The sequence below is a fragment of the Paroedura picta genome, chromosome 5, assembly GCF_049243985.1.
Source record: "Paroedura picta isolate Pp20150507F chromosome 5, Ppicta_v3.0, whole genome shotgun sequence".
Taxonomy (NCBI): Eukaryota; Metazoa; Chordata; class Lepidosauria; order Squamata; family Gekkonidae; genus Paroedura; species Paroedura picta.
In genome coordinates this window covers 47,311,001-47,328,971 of record NC_135373.1, presented here as the reverse complement: position 1 = coordinate 47,328,971, position 17,971 = coordinate 47,311,001, and the positions used below count along the sequence as shown (strand labels likewise).

Genomic DNA, 17,971 nt, shown 5'->3' with positions numbered 1-17,971 from the left:
ATGTTGTGGCTGTGCATTACACAAGAGGGGGGGAGAGGGAAAGATGCTTCTTGGGGTGTTGCAAACCACTTGGAGAAGGCAAGGTGGAAAATGGCCTTCAGGCCTAAGCAGGCCCATTCTGCAATAAAGAACTCTAGCCATTTGCCTTTGGATTACCAGATTTTTATACACTGCCTGGGGCTGTTTTTATTAGAAAGGCTTCCCAATAAACAAACTAATTAGAGAATAGCAGTTAATTTTGGGTAAGCAGCAGCTTAACATCTAAATTATCCCTGGCCATTTAAACACAGCACCCCATCTTGTTCTACTCCCTCCTAATATCATTTCCCTCCTGGCAGTTATATCTTTTGTTTGGTTCTTTAGTGCAGGAAGCTTAAAGTATTAGCTGCTGCAAATCTCCTTCTGAATTGTGAAAACAGGCAGCCTGGAAGCTCCCACAAACCTCAGCTCCCATGGAAGAACCTCAGCAATTCCCATGGGCCAGCCACCTCCCCAAGATTCAAACACAAACCAAAAGAGGCATCAATGAGGTGTTCCTCTTGGGTGAGGTAAAAGTTGCAGCTGGGAGAACCCAAACGACCCTGAGGAGGAGGGCAGTGAAACTTGCCCCAGGAGCAAAATTATCCAGTTGTAGTGCTGGAGGAGAATGGGATGTCTGGAACAACAAAAGTCAAGCTCAGCTGTGAAGCTCAGAAAACAGTATTAATTGGCTGCTACTCTAAAGTTTTGATTCCATGCATTGCTCCCCAGAAGTGCTTCCCTCTAAGCACCTGCAGAAGCACATCTGGTTCCCACTATGAGTGACTCACTTTATAAAACATGTTGTCTGTTGACAGAGTTTAGATATCCAAGGGACCATAGCACTAGCTGCTTAAAGAATAAATAGCTTTATTGATCACTGAAACAACATCTACAAAGAGAGAGGGAGGGAGAAGGAGAGAGTCCTAGCAGTCTATTATTATTATTATTATTATTTATTATTATTTCGATTTATTTCCCGCCACTCCCAAATGGCTCGCGGCGGGTTACAATGTCTTAAAAAACCCATTAAAACTCCCATTAAAAGACTTTAAAATGTCACAACATGGCAGCACAATAATAAGATCCCCTTCCTACCCCCATTCCTAAAAAAGGGGGGGTGGAGGAGAAGGAGGTCAACGATGTTCAGGAAGCCCGAGGGAGAGCAGTCGATGTACCCCGGCAGCCCCAGCCTCAACCATAGACCTGGCGGAAGAGCTCCGTCTTGCAGGCCCTGCGGAACGTTAAAGGGTCCCGCAGGGCCCGCAGCTCACCTGGGAGCTCATTCCACCAGGTGGGGGCCAGGACCGAAAAGGCCCTGGCCCTGGTCGAGGCTAGGCATGCTTCCCTAGGGCCGGGAACGACCAGAAGATTCTCACTCGCAGAGCGCAGAGCCCTGCGGGGGGCATAGGGCACTAGGCGGTCCCTCAGGTATGTGGGTCCCAGCCCGCGTAAAGCCTTAAAGGTTAGAACCAGAACCTTGAACCGGATCCGGACAGCAATTGGTAGCCAGTGCAGCTGCCTCAGCACAGGCTGGATGTGGGCCCTCCAAGGTGTGCCGGTGAGGACCCTAGCGGCTGCATTTTGTACCAGCTGGAGTTTCCGGATCAGAGACAGGGGTAGGCCCGCATAGAGCGAGTTACAGAAATCTAATCTGGAGGTGACCGTTGCATGGATCACAGTGGCCAGGTGTTCGGGGGACAGGTAGGGCGCTAGTAGCCGGGCTTGGCGAAGATGGAAAAATGCCTGGCCGGCTACTTTCCTGACCTGCGCCTCCATAGTCAGGGAGGCATCAATGGTCACACCCAAGTTTCTAGCCTGGGACGCGATGGTAAGATGCGCCCCTGCCAGGGTGGGTAAATGCGCTTCCTGTTCCCGCCCCCTACTTCCCAGCCACAGGACCTCCGTCTTGGAGGGGTTGAGTTTCAGGCGACTCTGCTCAAACCATTCTGTCACTGCTTCCAAACATCTGGCGAATGGTTCTGGGGGGGAGTCTGGGTGGCCGTCCATGAGGAGATAGAGCTGGGTGTCATCAGCGTACTGATGGCAGCCCAACCCAAAACTCCGTACCAGCTGGGCCAGAGGGCGCATGAAGATGTTAAATAGTGTGGGGGAGAGAACCGCGCCCTGTGGGACCCCACAAGGGAGTCCATAAGGGTGCGAGAGCTCATCCCCCACTGCAACCCTCTGGGTCCGGTTCTGGAGGAAGGAGCGTATCCAGCGCAAGGCTGTACCCCGTATCCCCGTACCGGCGAGGCGGTGGCCCAATATCTCATGGTCCACGGTGTCGAAAGCAGCCGACAGATCCAGAAGGACCAGCACGGCTGACCCGCCTCTATCCAGCTGGCGACGGAGATCATCCAGCAAAGCGACCAACACCGTCTCCACCCCGTGGCCAGGACGGAAGCCAGACTGATATGGATCGAGTGCCGAAGTTTCATCCAAGAAAGCTAGGAGCTGGTCCGCCGCAGCCCTTTCCACCACCTTGCCCAGGAACGCTAGATGCGACACCGGGCGGTAGTTGGCAGGGTCCTGCGGGTCCAGCGTTGATTTTTTCAGGAGAGGGCGAACCACTGCCTCCTTCAGCCGCTCGGGGAATTCCCCGGAACTCAGGGAAAGGTTGATAATATCCCTGAGTTGGCCTCCTATCCCCTCTCCGCTCCCCTTGAGAAGCCAAGAGGGACAGGGATCAAGGGGGCAGGTGGTCGCCCTGACCGACCCCAGCAACTTGTCCACTTCGGAAGAAGAGAGCCGTCTGAAGCCATCAAACCTCGCTGCCAAAGACGGCCAACAGGTCTCCAGTTCATTTACTGTATTAATTGTGACAGGAAGGTCATGGCGAAGCGACAAGACTTTATCCGCAAAAAAGCTCGCTAATGCCTCGCAGCCAAGTGCCAATTGACTAATATTTTGGCGCCCCTGAAGGGCGGTAAGGGATCTAACTACCCTAAATAATTGGGCCGGGCGAGAGCTTGCGGACGCGATTTCCGTGGCGAAGAACTCTCGCTTCGCCACTTTCACCGCCATCTCATACGCCCTCATAAGCGTGCGATAAGATGTTCTTGCAGCTTCGTCGCGAGTCTTCCGCCACACTCGCTCTAGTCGTCTCACCTCCCTCTTCTTTTCCCGGAGCACCCCGTGTACCAGGGGGCCCGTTTGAGTCGAGGGCAGAGAGGACGCTTAGGGGCAATCTCATCTATAGCGGCTGTCAGACGGGACTGCCAGTCCTCTACTAACGCCGCCAGTGAGTTGCCAGGAGGCATCGGGTCCCGCAGAGCATTCCGGAAACCAACTGGATCCATGAGTCTCCGCGGGCGGGCAAAAGTGCGCCCGCCGCCCAACTGGGGAGGGGGTGGCATCACAAGCCGGGCCCGCAGGGCATAGTGGTCTGACCATGGCACGGCCAAAGCTGGCTCCAGAACCACCTCTATCCCGGCACCGAAAATCAAGTCAAGCGTGTGGCCGGCGTGATGAGTGGGACCGGCAACAAATTGCGAGAGCCCTAGTGTCGCCATGGATGACACCAGGTCCCCACCAAGTCCTGAAGTGGGCGAGTCCGCGTGGACATTGAAGTCACCCAGGATTAAGAGCCTAGGGAACTGCAACGCCCAGGCGGCCGCCGCCTCCAGCAGGCGGGGCAGGGCATCTGGTGGCGCGTTGGGCGGACGGTATACCAGCCAGATGGCCGCGCTCTCGACCGAGCCCCACCCAATACCAACACACTCCACTCCACTGATTTCCGGCACCGGGAGAGCCCTGCAGGCGAGAGTCTCCCGGGCCAGAATTGCCACCCCCCCTCCCCTCTTATGGGTCCGAGATTGGTGTAGGACCGAGAATCCTGGGGGGGCCAGTTCTTTCAAGGCCACCGACTCCCCCTCCCTCACCCAGGTCTCGGTCACGCAAGCAAGGTCCGCCCCCGACTCTGCAAAGAAGTGCTGCAGAGTGGAGGTCTTGTTCTTAATCGACCTTGCATTGCACAGGACCAAGATCGGACCCTCCCTAGCCTCCACCCTCACAGCCCTGGGGATGGGACGGAGGTTAGAAGGGGATCGAGCACACCCAGGGCGCCGGCCGTGTCTCCACCGCCAGGTCCTATGCGGGACACCAGTGCTCCCACCCCTTCTCTTGTCCAACCTCCTCCCCCAGCCATAGCGCCCCTGGCCCATGATCGTTTGGATCCCGGCCCCAGCATCTGCCATCTCTCCCAGGCGACCCTCCCTCTCCATGTGCCCCCCTCGAGAGAGGACGTCAATCCTAACTCCTATGCTAAGTCCCGCCTCCTCCCCAGCTACACTAACCCTCCCTAACCCTCCCGACCCCACTGGCTCTGTCACCACCCTCCCCCCCTCCCCCACCCTAATCTAACAGCTGGAGAGCTGGGCAACACTGTAGGGGTGAGATCCCGCCTATCTCAGGGGTTCTCTCTGCCCCCCAGCTCGTCCCCACCTAATTCAGCTGAACCTAGCTCCCAATTATCATTCCTCTCTCAATGGTGGTCACTAACACCTTCCTATCACCTCAGGGGAGGGCCTAGGCCACAGCAGCAAGAAAAGAGCGAAAAAAAGAATTTGAGATGAAATTCGGCCTTCTGCCACCAGATGGTGCAAGGGAGGCGAGCACTAAAAACTCAGAATCCGTGATCTGGCCAATATCTCAGTCTCCACTGGGTGGCGCCCAAGAGACACGATTCTCCACTCCTCCAGTTTCGGCTGAGTTCTTAAAGCAGCAGCACCCCAGTCCTCCTCGTCCTCTAGGTTACCATCCAACCGGGGAAGGAACCGCCCGGGACTCCAGCAGTCGAACCGCGCGCAGAGGGGCCGGCCCAAGTGGCCTCTCACTGTCCGCGGGATGAACCTCTGCCGCAACCACCGGACTCCAGCCCCAAGCGTCTGCCGCAGCCGTGATTTTTCAGCCCCACTAGCAAGCTTCAGCCTGGGGCCCGGGTAGGGGAATGATTCTGTTGCTGTGCCGCTAACTTCAACCTGGTAGGTGCTCGATCTTCTGCCCCTCCTCACCCTAAGCCAGGCGGGGGGGGACCCGCTGGGGAGCGCCGGGTCTGAAGCACGCTGCAAAATGCCGAGACACAGAGGAGGAGCAGGCAATCCAAAGGGGGGGCATAGGAACTCCCGCAGGGACCCTCGGCCTTGGGGCCCCCGCCGCGGCCTGCGCAAATGCGCCCCCCGGCTCACGTTGGTCTCCTTCCCCTTGCAATGATGACTCTCGCCGGGGAGGCATCCAACGCAAGTCCGGTGCTGGAACTGGCGCGCGCGGCCGCCACAGCCCTTCTCCTTCAGGTCCCTTTTTCTTTCGTTCTGCTGCCGATAAGCATCAGGCTGCTCTCCCAAGAGAGGGGGGAAGGAAAAAACTAACCCCCAGCCCCCAAAAACAGCAAGGGGGAGAACGCTCCATAAGCCAGGAGCGCTCATAGTCCAATGACCAGGCGGAGCTCTAAACCCCGGCGTCTGGTCGAGCCGCCATGTTTTATGCCTACTGTTTTATGCCTATCTGACTAATTGTTCTTCTTCATCTGAAGACAAACAAAAGAGGAAGTGTGCTCAAAGGAGCAGCAAGTCTCCAACTGAGCCAATCAGGACACAGGAAGAGATTATTTGAAAAAATACCGGGAAGGTCTTGATCTAAATATGCTAACTATGCATCTCCTCCTATGCCCCCTCTGGATAGTCTTTATATGCGCATGCGCACTACAAATCTTGCATATTCTAACATTGCCAACCACCAAACTTCACACATCCTATCACTGTTATTCTTTAAATGTATCAACCCACTCTGCACACATTCTAGTGTGAAACTTTCAACACCCCTGTCCAACACAAAGTACACTTAAGCCTATACATTTCAATGGATTTGATCAGGGCTGATTCATGCATTCCAAAGTCCACAAGGACTTCCAAACAGTTATGTTCTTGGAGTTCTGTGATTCCTAAAGTCAAACATGCTCAACTCCAACTGGATCCATAGTAGGTGGAGAGTGTTGGAGAAGCGACAGCCTGCTAAGAGTCTAGCGCAGGCTTTCTCAACCAGGGTTTCATGAGACCCTGGGGGTTCTTGACAGCCCTGGAAGGGTTTCCTGAATGGGTGGGAGTTAATTTTAATATATTTTAAAAATATATTTATCACGTGATTATCAGGTGATATCACCATACATGGTCATGTCGACCTGCTCCCCCCCCCATGGACAATGATGAGCCTAGAGGGAGTGGGGAGGGGAGGGGAGGGGCCCCAGGTGGGTGTGTACATAGCAGTGCTTCTCAGCCATATTTTGTATGATTGTGCCTCTTCTGGGGTTTCTCAAAGCCTGAAGAATATTTCAGGGGTTCTCAATGGTAAAAAAGTGGAGAAAGGCTGGTCTAGTGACTGTAAATATGGCTGAAAGAGTAATTTAGTCCATGTACCCTATGGGAGCTGTGGTACATTCTCTAGTATTTTTAGGTTTATTGTTTCTCCCCCTGCGGTGTGTTAGTGCTTGTGAGCTGAATTCCTCTCTGTTTCATTAGTGAACTGCAGTTAGTTACGGTCTTTTTGCGAAAATCCCGTTGCAATAATTTCATGAAAGCAAGCACGGATTGGATTATTTCCTGAGCCATGCCAACAGACCTTAAGCCTTCTCCCCACACCATTTCCCAAGATGTATCAGCCCCAGGGAAGTGCTATTTGCACTGCTAGGGAAACCTCTGCGGCAAATCATGGCTCCCTGGAGGAACCTAGTCTAAATGTGGTTGCACATATCTGGGAATTAAGTGCTGAGATATCTCCATTTTGCTTCTGAAGTGCTTCAGAATGACTAGTTGTAAAGCAATGTTCCTGAAAGCAACTATACCAGCAAGAGTCACACTCAGAACTACTTCAATGACAATCAAGGTACACTTTGCAGGACCTGAACTGATGGATCAAACCAAGACCTGCTAGATCAAAGCTCCTTATCACTGCACATGTCTCCAATAAGCTAAGATGTTTTCAGCAGCACAGGAAAAAAACACCCCAAAATTTGCACACAGTTTTTGAAGAGATCTCATCAGAAACTGCATTAACATTTTTGCTTCCTGTTCTGTTAAAATCAAGTTACCGTTGTGACCAGGACCAGAAAGAAAATTATAAATAGAGTTCCTGCAGGTTGGTTTGCAGATGGCTCATGCGGGCTGTTTGATTTCCTGATGGTTAGTCATGCCTGAGAGAGACAGCCCTGATCAAATCCATTGAAATGGGTGTTTAGAATGAATGAGGAGGTGGCAAAGAGTGATCCTTTATTGTTCTCAGGCCACCTGGTGCCATGTACAAAAAGCTTAAGGCCTGACATTGTGCTGCCAAAGAGGTGGGGGCTTTGTGAGGACTGGAGATGCAATCACAGCCTGCCCCACTTTTGGGGTGATGGCACAGGACCCTGTGATAGCACAGTCTACCCATCTCTCCTCCCACCCTTGGGCATTCACCACTGCTAGGATTACCAACCGCCAGGTGTGACCTGGAGTTCTTCTAGTATTACAACTTATCTCCAGACTACCATTTCCTACCCTGGAGGAAATGGAAGCTTCAAAGGATAGACTACGCCACCCCATTCCTGCTGAGTTCCCTCCTTCAAAGTTTGCCCTCCCTAGGCACCGCACCTAATCTCCAGGGATTTATTACGCTGGAGTTGACAACTCGACTGAACAATCGAAGACGGCTGTTAGTGAAAAGTTAAGTACAAAGTCCTGGCAATGAGGATCGCCAGCCATGGCTTGGTTGCCTAACCTTTCCATTCATGTCATCACTACATTTGGAAGGAAAACCCTCTATCTAAATAGCATCTTGCCAAAGTCCTCCATGGCCTCCCCCAGAGCAGAAGTGTGCTGCCAAAGATATAGCAGGCAGGCTGTGGTTACATATGACCAGCAGGGGGCATTATTATCCCAAGAGAGCACAAATAAATTCTTTTTTGTTTAATATAAAGAAAACTAATACAGACAAAATTCTGAAATACAAGCTACAAAGCTATTATAAAACATCATACAAGCTCAAAATTAATTTCTCATTCTAGACAGGAAAGCATTCAATTTTTGAAATTTATCAGACTTTAGATCATGTTGTAGACAAGTTAGCTTAAGTTAGAGATCTCCAGGTGGGATCTGGGCATCCCCTGAATGTACAGCTCATTTCCAGACTCAGTTCATCCCCTGGAGAAAATGGCTGCTTTGAAGGGTGGACTCAATGGTGCTGAGGTCCCTGTCCTCCCCAGGCTCCATCCCCAAATCCCCAGGGGTTTCCCAACCTGGATGTGGCAACATTACTCTGCAGTGGCCAGCAGGGACCTGGCAAACCATGTTTACATAGACAAATAGAAGAACTGTTTCTTTATACCCCACTTTTCATTAGTCCCAAAACAGTTTAAAAATACCTTTCCCTTCCTTTCTTCACAACAGACACCCTGTGTAATAGGTGGGACTAGGAGAGCTCTAAGAAAACTGTTATGTGAGAACAGCTCTAAGAGAACTGTGACTGGTCCAAGGTCACCCAGCTGCCTGCATGTGGAAAAGGGGGTGTGTGTGAATCAAACCCTGTTCTTCAGATTGGAGTCCACTGTTCTTTAACCAACTAAACCACGCTGCCTATCAACACCACACTGTGTACATTGTACTAATTTATCTAGTACATTCTACAAATTTCTCTAGCAGAAGCATAGAATTGAGAAGGGCCATACAAGCCACCTAGTCCAACACCCTGCTCAATTAAATACATTCTACTAATTTCTTTAAATGGTAATTACTGGGGAAGGCACTGGCAAACCACCCTGTATTGAGTCTGCCAGGAAAATGCTAGAGGGCGTCACCCCAAGGGTCAGACGTGACTCGGTGCTTGCACAGGGGGATACCTTTACCTTTACTAATTTCTTTAACCAGTTCTTTCTTCAGGATTGCTGTTCTTCCCATTCTAAGCAAAAACGTATTCTAAGCAGAAGATATGGTATTAGAAACAAATTCACAAGCACCCTTAGAAGGGAATTTTACATTAACAACAAAAAGCACACCTTAGGTGATAATGATAGCTCTTTCCTTATACCTTTAGAGGTAACTGTAGCAGTCCTTTCCCAGAACTCTGCTGCTCTTTTGCACTCCCAGTAGATTAGTATAGAATTGGCATTGGTAGCCAGCCCCACATACCCAACCATCCCCATTAGTCCCTTGGTATATTTTTGGTAATTTATAAAGTGATAGGTGCCACTAACATAGCATCTTTATTTATTTTTTATTTTATTTTTTATTTTATTTTTTTGGCAGAAAATTTTACTGAGAAGTTTAAGCTGCTTAACACCAATGCCCAAACCTCTGAACTTATTGGGGCAGTTTCCGCAGCAAAGTGGAAGTTAGAACTTGGGTGTCAGTTGGGCCTAATGGTTGAGTGTCAGAGTAGTATTTGGGAGACCTGGGTTCAAATCCCCACTCATGCCATGGATGCTTGCTGGGTGACCTTGTGCCAATGATACTCTCCTGGCCCAATCTACCTCACAGGGTCGTTGTGGGGATAAAGTAGAGGAAAGTAGAATGTTGTAAACCACCTAGGGTCCCCATTGGTGGGATAAAAATGAATCACATAAATAAATAACAGCATGGCTTGCACATTTTGCTTTCTAACCCTCTTTTTTCAATTCCAGCCTGATGAAAAGTTCTAATGAGTGAGCTCAAAATGTTTTGGTTGAACCCAATAAAGATTTTATTACATGGATTTTGTTCTTATTTTTGGATGTTGCCTAGACTGATATGGCTGCTTATATGCACCCCCCCCCTTTCCTGGATCTGATCTTTGAACTGCCATACCACACAGGCTCAGATGAAGTTAACAATAAAGGTAGACATTACTACAGGATAGCTGTGTGCCATTATGTTTTCATCCTGCCTTTCCTCCCAAGAAACATAGGGCAGTATACTTTGCTCCCCCCTCCCCCGTTTCATCCTTGCAACAACCCAGTCAGGTAGGCTAGGTAGGTTTCAACCAGGGGTTGCCAAGGCACTGACTCTTAGCACATACACAAAAACATATGGACCATGTCAAAGAGCTTATGCCTTATGATGAGCAGGGCAAAAGAACCCAAAACAGAACCAAGTGGTGCAAGCAGAGCCCACATCCTACTACCGTGATCAAGTTCAGAGGCCACCTCAAGGAAGAGCTTGGAGACTTTATCCACACACCAAAAGAAGGTCACAAATGAATCACAATTGAGGAGCCAAATCATTATCAATTTTCGGGTGGACCAAAGGGGTGGTCAACTGCCGAACCAATCGGAATAACTGAGCTGGTTGCAAGCTTGTAGACACAACGGAGGTAGCCACCCCTTCATCTGGTCATGACTACTTAGCCCCCTATGGTCACAGGTAAGCCTTGTTTGATCTTTACAGATCTTTTAATTGAGCACTGGTCTGGAGCCATTCTTTGCTTAATAAAGGAGATGAAGCTAAGCTGAGAAGTGTCTGTTTGATGTGCCATCTTCACAACACAGTACTTCCCAGGCCCCAGAAGGACCAAGATCCCTTTGCAGCACTAAGGCTTACCTTGGAAGCTAGCTTCTGTATTGTCCTTGATTTGGGGGATTCTGCAGAATATGTCCTGTATGCTGAGCTATCCACTGCCTCTGCTCTCACCCTGCAACGAAAGTAATATGAGAATCAGAAGGAAGGCAAGACACAAAGTCACAAGTAGTTTCTGACCAAACAACGAAGTGTGCATGCACATGAAAGCTTAAACCGTGAATAAAACTTTTTTGGCCTTAAAGGTACCACTGGACTCAATCTTTGTTCTCACCAAATAAACTCAGTCCTGGTTCACACCAGAGGAAGAATGAGGAAGAAATGGACTGTGCCACTTCAGAAGGTCCTGTAGGGTTGCCAGCTTCCAGGTGGGACCTGGAGTTCTCCTGAAATCCAGTTAGATAACAAAGACCATTCCTCTGGAGAAAATGGCAGCTTTGGAGGGAAGATTGTGATGTTAAATCTCTGCTGAGTTCCCTTCCATCTCTGAACTCTGCCCTCCCCAGGTTCCATCCCCAAATCTGCAGGAATTTCCCAACCTGGAGCAGGCAAGTCTGGGATAAGGTGACCAGATTTTAACATTGGTAAAGCAGGACACCATTGACTGGGGGAGTTCTTGATTAAAAATTTGGTCTATATGGAGCAACAAAAAGTTTCATAGAATGCATAGAACACAAAAATAGTATTGTGATATATATATTTTAATTTCGACATAAGTACAATTTGCCAGGTACCCCCAGATGTCCCTCCAAAAGTGGGACAATCTGGTCACCTTAGTCTAGGATCAAACTTGTTCTGTCCTTTTGCCTCCCCCACCCAATACTTCCTATGACTAGAAAAACAGCAAAATGCAGATTTACATGCATTTCTTAACATGCCTGCCAGCACTGAAAAATGATCCAATTCCCAGCTTCCCATCAAAAGTGATCTGGTCCATTCTACCAACTTGCATATGTGAAATAGGTTTAGATCAGGGGTCCCAATCAGGCTTCCCATAGGTGTCATGATACCCGCTGACACCATTCCTGGTACCCACCAAACAGGGAGATTAGGATCATCACTCTCAAGGTGACCTCCAAACTACAGAGATAGAGGAAATGGCAGCTTTTGGGGGGAGGGGGTTTAATCTCCATGATACAACAGAGGGTCTAGGAGAAAATGAAGTCTTCAAGTAACATCACATCCCAGCAGACCTCCCTTCCTTCTAAAACTCTGCTGTCCTCACATACTACCCAAAATCACAAGGAATTTCCCAAACCAAAATTGGCAGTCTTCATGGATATCCCTTTTTGTAGAAATCCTGTAAATATAGCTGGGCTAATTCACTGCAACAGGGCTCACTTTGACACATACTGGGAGTAACTAGAGATGCCAAGACCCAGGACGGACCTGGAAATCCACCCATTTTACAACTGTAGGAATAGCAAGTGTCAGCAACTTCAGTCACAGAAGAGTTAAACTGCTGTTTCTACTGTATTCTTCTAGCTAGATAGCATAGAGCCTATAGGGCCTAGAGCAGGGGTAGTCAAACTGCGGCCCTCCAGATGTCCACGGACTACAATTCCCACAAGCCCCTGCCAGCATCCGCTGGCAGGGGCTCGTGGGAATTGTAGTCCGTGGACATCTGGAGGGCCGCAGTTTGACTACCCCTGGCCTAGAGTAACAGTTTCCCTCCAAAAGGGAGGCAGTAACATGAAGATGAAGAAATGCTTAGAAACACTGACTGGTTCGTCAAGATATTGGTTAATGTGTGTGACGGAATGAAGGCCCAGAGACACAGAGGCGATATGGAGAACTGAAGTGAAGTTTCCTTGTTATAGTAATAGAAGCTGTGTCGATTAGATAGGCCGTTATTGTTGTTTGTTATGTTTAACAGTAAACTTTTATAGAAGCTATACACACACGTCTGCCTGATTTGTTCCAGAACATATTTCAAAACTCCCAACAACTCATCTCCAGGCAAAAGAGATCAGTTCCCATGGAGAAAATGGCTGCTTTGGAAGGTGGACTCCAGAGCCTTATACTTCACTGTGGTCCCTCACAGCCCCAAATCCCACTTATTCGCAGCTCCAAAGTCTCCAGGAATTTCCCAACCCAGAGCTGGCAACCTTAGGAGTGACACCAGAGCTACTCATGCAAGATGAAATTACCGTTTCCCTCAAGTTGGCAAACAAAGTTACCACACAGAGTGGGCCAATCACATGGGAGGGAAGTCCCGCCTCTCTGAGAGGGAAAGTAGTGATCAGGTCTGCAAAAGTCATCTGAATTTGTCTGGGTTGGGAAATACCTGGGGGTGGAGCTGGGAGTAGGCGGGATTTGGGGTGGGGAGGAACCTTAGTGGAGTATGATGCTATGAAGCTCACCCTCCAACGCAGCCATTTTCTCCAGGGGAAATGATCTTTTTAGTCTGGAGATAACCTGTAATTCCAGGGGATCCCCAGGTCCCACCAAGAAGCTGGCATCCCTACCTCAGACTGGTCCAAGTCTGAGTGGATAGATGCATCACCAGTCACATGTGCTCTCCTGCTGTATAGGAGCAAGGCACCTTCCCCTTTTCCCATTATTAAGGGTGTATGTGAAGTGTTTCCGATCAGAAAACCTGGAGATCTAATATATGGGTCCACCTTCCACATGGACACCAAGGCAAGAGAGCAGGAAGGATTTATGTGGGGGGCATCCATCTAAGAGACTGAGGTCTCAAATAAAGCCAGCTCTGAACCAAGAGCCAGCAAAGTAAAAAAAACTGGAGGTGGAGATGAAAACAAAATCCGACACTAATTGTTCACTGAAAGATGACTCCTCTTGAGCTCCCTGGGGCTGACTCAGCTGAGGCCTGCTTCCTGAAACAGCTTGTTTTAAATGCAAACAGAACAGTATATGCCTTCACAAAGCCCATCAGCATGTTTAAAAAGGGGAGGGGGAAAGAGAAGGGGGAAATGCTCACAAACGGACAATGTCTGATTTAGAGGATCTGACTCACTCGTACACCTGTCAAAATGGATGAATTTGAATTGAGCCATTGCAACGGCCCTTGGGTACATGTGATTCCCAGGCCTAAGAAATCAGCACTGGATGCAACAAAGAAGGGATGGCTATTACTATATTTATTCAGCAATGTACTCTATAGCAGCATCACAGTAGTTTTGTAACTCTGGAATTCAGCAAGACATGGGGATTTTCCACTCCTGGATGATTTCATGTGGTTTCCCCAGACTTGGGGATGTCAGTTCTCAGGAGGGATCTGGGGATCCCCTGGAATTATAGACTACAGACTAAAGAGATCAGTTCCCCTGGAGAAAATGGCTGCTTTGGAGGGTGGCATGCATAGTATTATACTCCACTGAGGGCTTTCCCCACCCCAAATCCTGCCTGCTCCCAGTTCCACTTCGAAGTCTCCAGGTATTTCCCAACCCAGAACTGGCAACCCTATTTCCCTTGCTGCAACTGTGGTTGCTGATTCAGCATAGCAGCAATGAGACTTCTACACAGTGGTTTTCACCCATGTTTTCCTTGCCTTATTTCCCCACATCCACCATTTTCTATCACATTATGCTATAACATAAAGCTACATCAATTTATTGCCTGTTTGCTGTTCCCTGTTTATGTTTTCTGAAAAAGGAAGTCTCTAGACACTTTTCATTGTGTAGCTATAAAAGGTAAGGTGCAAGCTACTTTTACTTTATAACTCCATAACAAAAAGTGATAGATTTAAATTTAGGAATGATTACATTGTTGGAGTAGTAAAGCTGTAGCAATTTAGCAAGGGGGTGGAATGGGGTTGAAGTGAATGGGACCAGAAAAACGCTGTAGCTTCTCATTCATGCAGCAGCTTCCCCAGTTTCAATCCTTAAAAAAAAAAGAGTAACACAAATTTTGGAAACCTTGGGAAAGAAGTATGCAAAAAGACCATGATACTCCAGGAAAACAGAAGGGAATAAAATATTTCTCAATAGAATCCATGCTGGGGCAAGCAACCAGTGTGTAAGACCCCATGTGCTGCCTTCAACAAGAAGCAAGTTGCAGAGATCCCGCTTCTAAAGGACACAGGAGGAGCCAAGCCCCAAATATAGGCTGGAATAAAATAAGGCTGACTCCACATCCAGCAACTACCCATCATTTCTCTAGCACAGTGTTCTAGATGGATGCATCCAAGCGTTTTTGTTGTTTGATTAGGCCATGATAATGAATATAAATTGGAGTCATATGTATGTATAAAAATACTTCCATGTTGAAAATGTGTACGATATGAAGGGTCTTTTTACCATATGTGGTGGACTTATGACAAAGCTAAGAAAATTTGGATACAAATACCTTTATCGACGCAGAAGATTTTGAAGATTAAAGTACAAATGAAACTAGAAACTTTTCTTTTTGGGACTGATATTGAAAATAATCACGTTACTTTGTTGTTATATATGATAATAGCAGTGTTAGATGCTCTGAACTAGAAAACTGCAAAATACCTACAGGAGAGGATTGGCTGCTGAAGATGTTGGAACTTGCAGAGATGGCTAAACTAATAGGCAACAACTTTATTTATGACTTATTGGAAACTCTGTATTGACTTTTTGCATGAAAGGGGAACTGATTGGATGACTTATGGTTTTAAGGACTAAAGAAAATAATTTTGAAATAATTTTAATTTGTTAGTAATCTTGTTATACATTGCTGAATGTGAATTATTTGGCAATTTTTTGTTTTATCACCTGGAAACTCAAAAGTACATTGGTGTGGTTTTACTTTGTCTAGTCATTGTTTTTTCTTTCCTTTTTCCTTCATATATGTTTTCTAAAAGTTTTATCTTCTTGTATAAAAAACATTTAATTCAATAAATGAAAACATTGAGGTTACGGGGGCTAAGCCTCACCCCCCCATCCTGTTTTCCCATCTGGAAACAGCCCAAAGAAACCCTATCAGGACCTGTAAATTTGTCCCCACAAGGGCAAACAGTGGCTTTCTGAGGCCGCTTAAGGTCAAGAAAATTATGCAAGTAGAAGACTTCAGTCCCCCTCCTCATGCTAGTTGACTCTGAATTAGGCCTCTACCTACCTTGTTTTTAGAGGAAAAAACACAGAGAGCTCCTTTCACAGAACTCCTGCTGGCCCTCGTCATTTAACCTTTGAGACTAGGAGGGGAAGAGACCCAGGTTCAAATCCCCTGCCATGTTCTCTCCATGTAACATACCTCACGAGGCTGTGGTGAAGACAGAAGGGAGAACTCATTTGCTGTCCAGACTTGTTGGGAGGAACGGTGGGATAGAAACTTGACAAACGATGCTTGGGTTTACACCAGCTAAAACCATACTATAGTCTTTAATATGGTTATAGTCTAAAACCATATTATAGTCCTCGCCTTTAAGAAAACACTCCTTATTGGAACAGCAGAGCACTTAAAGACAACAGTTTGTCAACGTCTTCCTAACGGGTGTGGTGGGTTTTCTGGGCTGGTAGTTTTGACCCCTGACGTTTTTGCCAGTAACTGTGGCTGGCATCTTCAGAGGCAGGACGATGGGAATCTCTCTGTGCCAAAGATGCAGTATTACAGTTACTGGCAAAACGTTGTGGGACTAAAACTACTAGATCACAGCCTGGAAAACTCACCACAACCACCTACAAGGCAGTGCGGTCAGTTTTTATTTTAGTCCCCGCTTCAGATGGTAAACATTGGATACTACTGCCGATATTGGGGGTGGGTCAGACTTCCAGGGTCTGGCCCTGACAGCACACTGCCTAAATTAATCCCAATAACTCCTGCCAGTTAGATTCTCCAGTTATACTCCATGCTATACGTCTCCACTGCATGCATGTGCAACATACACAAGAATGTATGGACACGCTTAAACACACACAAATGCCTCACCTAGCTGAATGCAAGCGTGGGTTGCTGACTCCCTGGGCCATTCCACCAGACTCACCTTCTGCTGACTTTTTGTTCTTGGCTCCTCTTCTTTCTCTTGCCACTTCCATCCTGGGGGTCTCTGATGCCCATCATACATGGCCCATTCTCTCCATTGTCTTGCTGGCTCAGGCTTCCCTCACTCTTAGAGAAAAGGCGAGAAAGTCTCTTCCTGAGTCCCTCTCTTCGTGGACAGCTTGCCTGGCCTTCGATCCTGAAGGCCATTTCAGCTGGCAGGAGAAAGAACCACCAGAGGAGGATGAGCTGAAACCGTTGTTCTTCGTACATCCGCCTGGCAAGCAAACCTCTTTCCGTGGCCTCAAGCGCTTCAGTTTTACCTGCACTTTCCTCAGCCTCAGAGGTCTCGCACCTGCCTGGGAGGATCCGGGTGTGGAGGGTGCGGCACCCGTCTGACAGATCTCAACCCGATACTTTGGGAAAGGAGCCAGCTGCACAGCAACCTGTTGGGGAAGTAGCCGGAGAGGGGCTGACAGTCCCGAAGCTTGGCACTGGAATCACACACCCAGGGCCTAGAGGCAGGTGGGGATCATATCTGCAAAGGACTTTGGAGTTCAGGTGATTGTAGGGATCGGAAACTGGGATGTGGTAACTCCCTGCTCCAGCAAATGCCACTGGGCACCTGAGAGCAAATTGAAACCTGAGTGCCAGAAGGGGAAGTGCCTCCCTGCTCCCTGCTCCAGCAAATGCCACTGGGCACCTGAGAGCAAATTGAAACCTGAGTGCCAGAAGGGGAAGTGCCTGGAACTTGTTTAAATAGCAGCGAGAGGTGTGCGACTGAAATTGGCAGAGCAGGACTAGGTGGCTTGCCAACCCGAACCCTGGGTGATAACTCACAGGTTCTCTCCTCCCCTCCCCCTCCCGCCTTTTATCATGCACTGCAGCAGTTTCTCTGGCAGCCTTTAATCCGGAGAACCAGGCTTGATTCCCCACTCCTCCTCCACATACAGTCACCTTGAACCAGTCACAGTCCTGTCTGATCTCTCTCAGCCCCTCCTACCTCACAGGGTGTCTGTTGTGGGGACAGGAAGGGAAGGCGATTGTAAGGCACATTGACTCCTCTGGGTCGTAAAAAGCAGGCTACAAAAAAAACAGCTCTTCATTTCGTAGACAAGGGGAAACATGGTGGCAACAAGCTTTTTGTTGTGAACTACCACTAATAATTGGATTCAAATGAGTAGCCATGTTGGTCTGAAGCACCAATAATTGGGACAGAGCTCTTTTAGCCCTTGTCTAACTTCAAATACATCCAGTGCTAAAAATGTTTTTCAAGTTGCTAACTGGGATCCAAGCTCCTTCAATTTGAATATGTATATCTCATTTGTTCATAGGGGCACCCTTCAATTTCATGTTTTCTGGCTTATTTCCTTACAAATAGGGATTGCATTCGGCAAGTGTAAATATGTTCCAGGCTGACAGCAGATTCCACCCCCACCCTCCTTGGAGTGTGAAAGTTATTGGCCCAGGCCTAACTTTTATTTTATGCTCTTTTATTTTATGTTCTATTTACCATTTTGAACTAT

General features: G+C 48.2%; 1 protein-coding gene across 2 annotated transcripts in view; it reads right to left on the bottom strand.

Annotated features, from left to right (window-relative positions):
* The window catches only part of CRYBG2 (crystallin beta-gamma domain containing 2), a 98,142-nt gene extending 81,235 nt beyond the window's left edge, over nt 1–16,907 (bottom strand). The window contains exons 1-2 of one of the 2 annotated variants that reach the window (XM_077337728.1): nt 16,450–16,907; nt 10,560–10,650 (exon numbers count right to left, since the gene is read on the bottom strand). In XM_077337728.1, coding sequence (XP_077193843.1) covers nt 10,560–10,650; nt 16,450–16,718 — 360 coding nt within the window. In that variant the 5' untranslated portion in view covers nt 16,719–16,907. The remainder of the gene's footprint in view (nt 1–10,559; nt 10,651–16,449) is intronic. The other variant, XM_077337729.1, reaches the window with a different exon arrangement.
* Nucleotides 16,908–17,971: the final 1,064 nt, after the last annotated feature.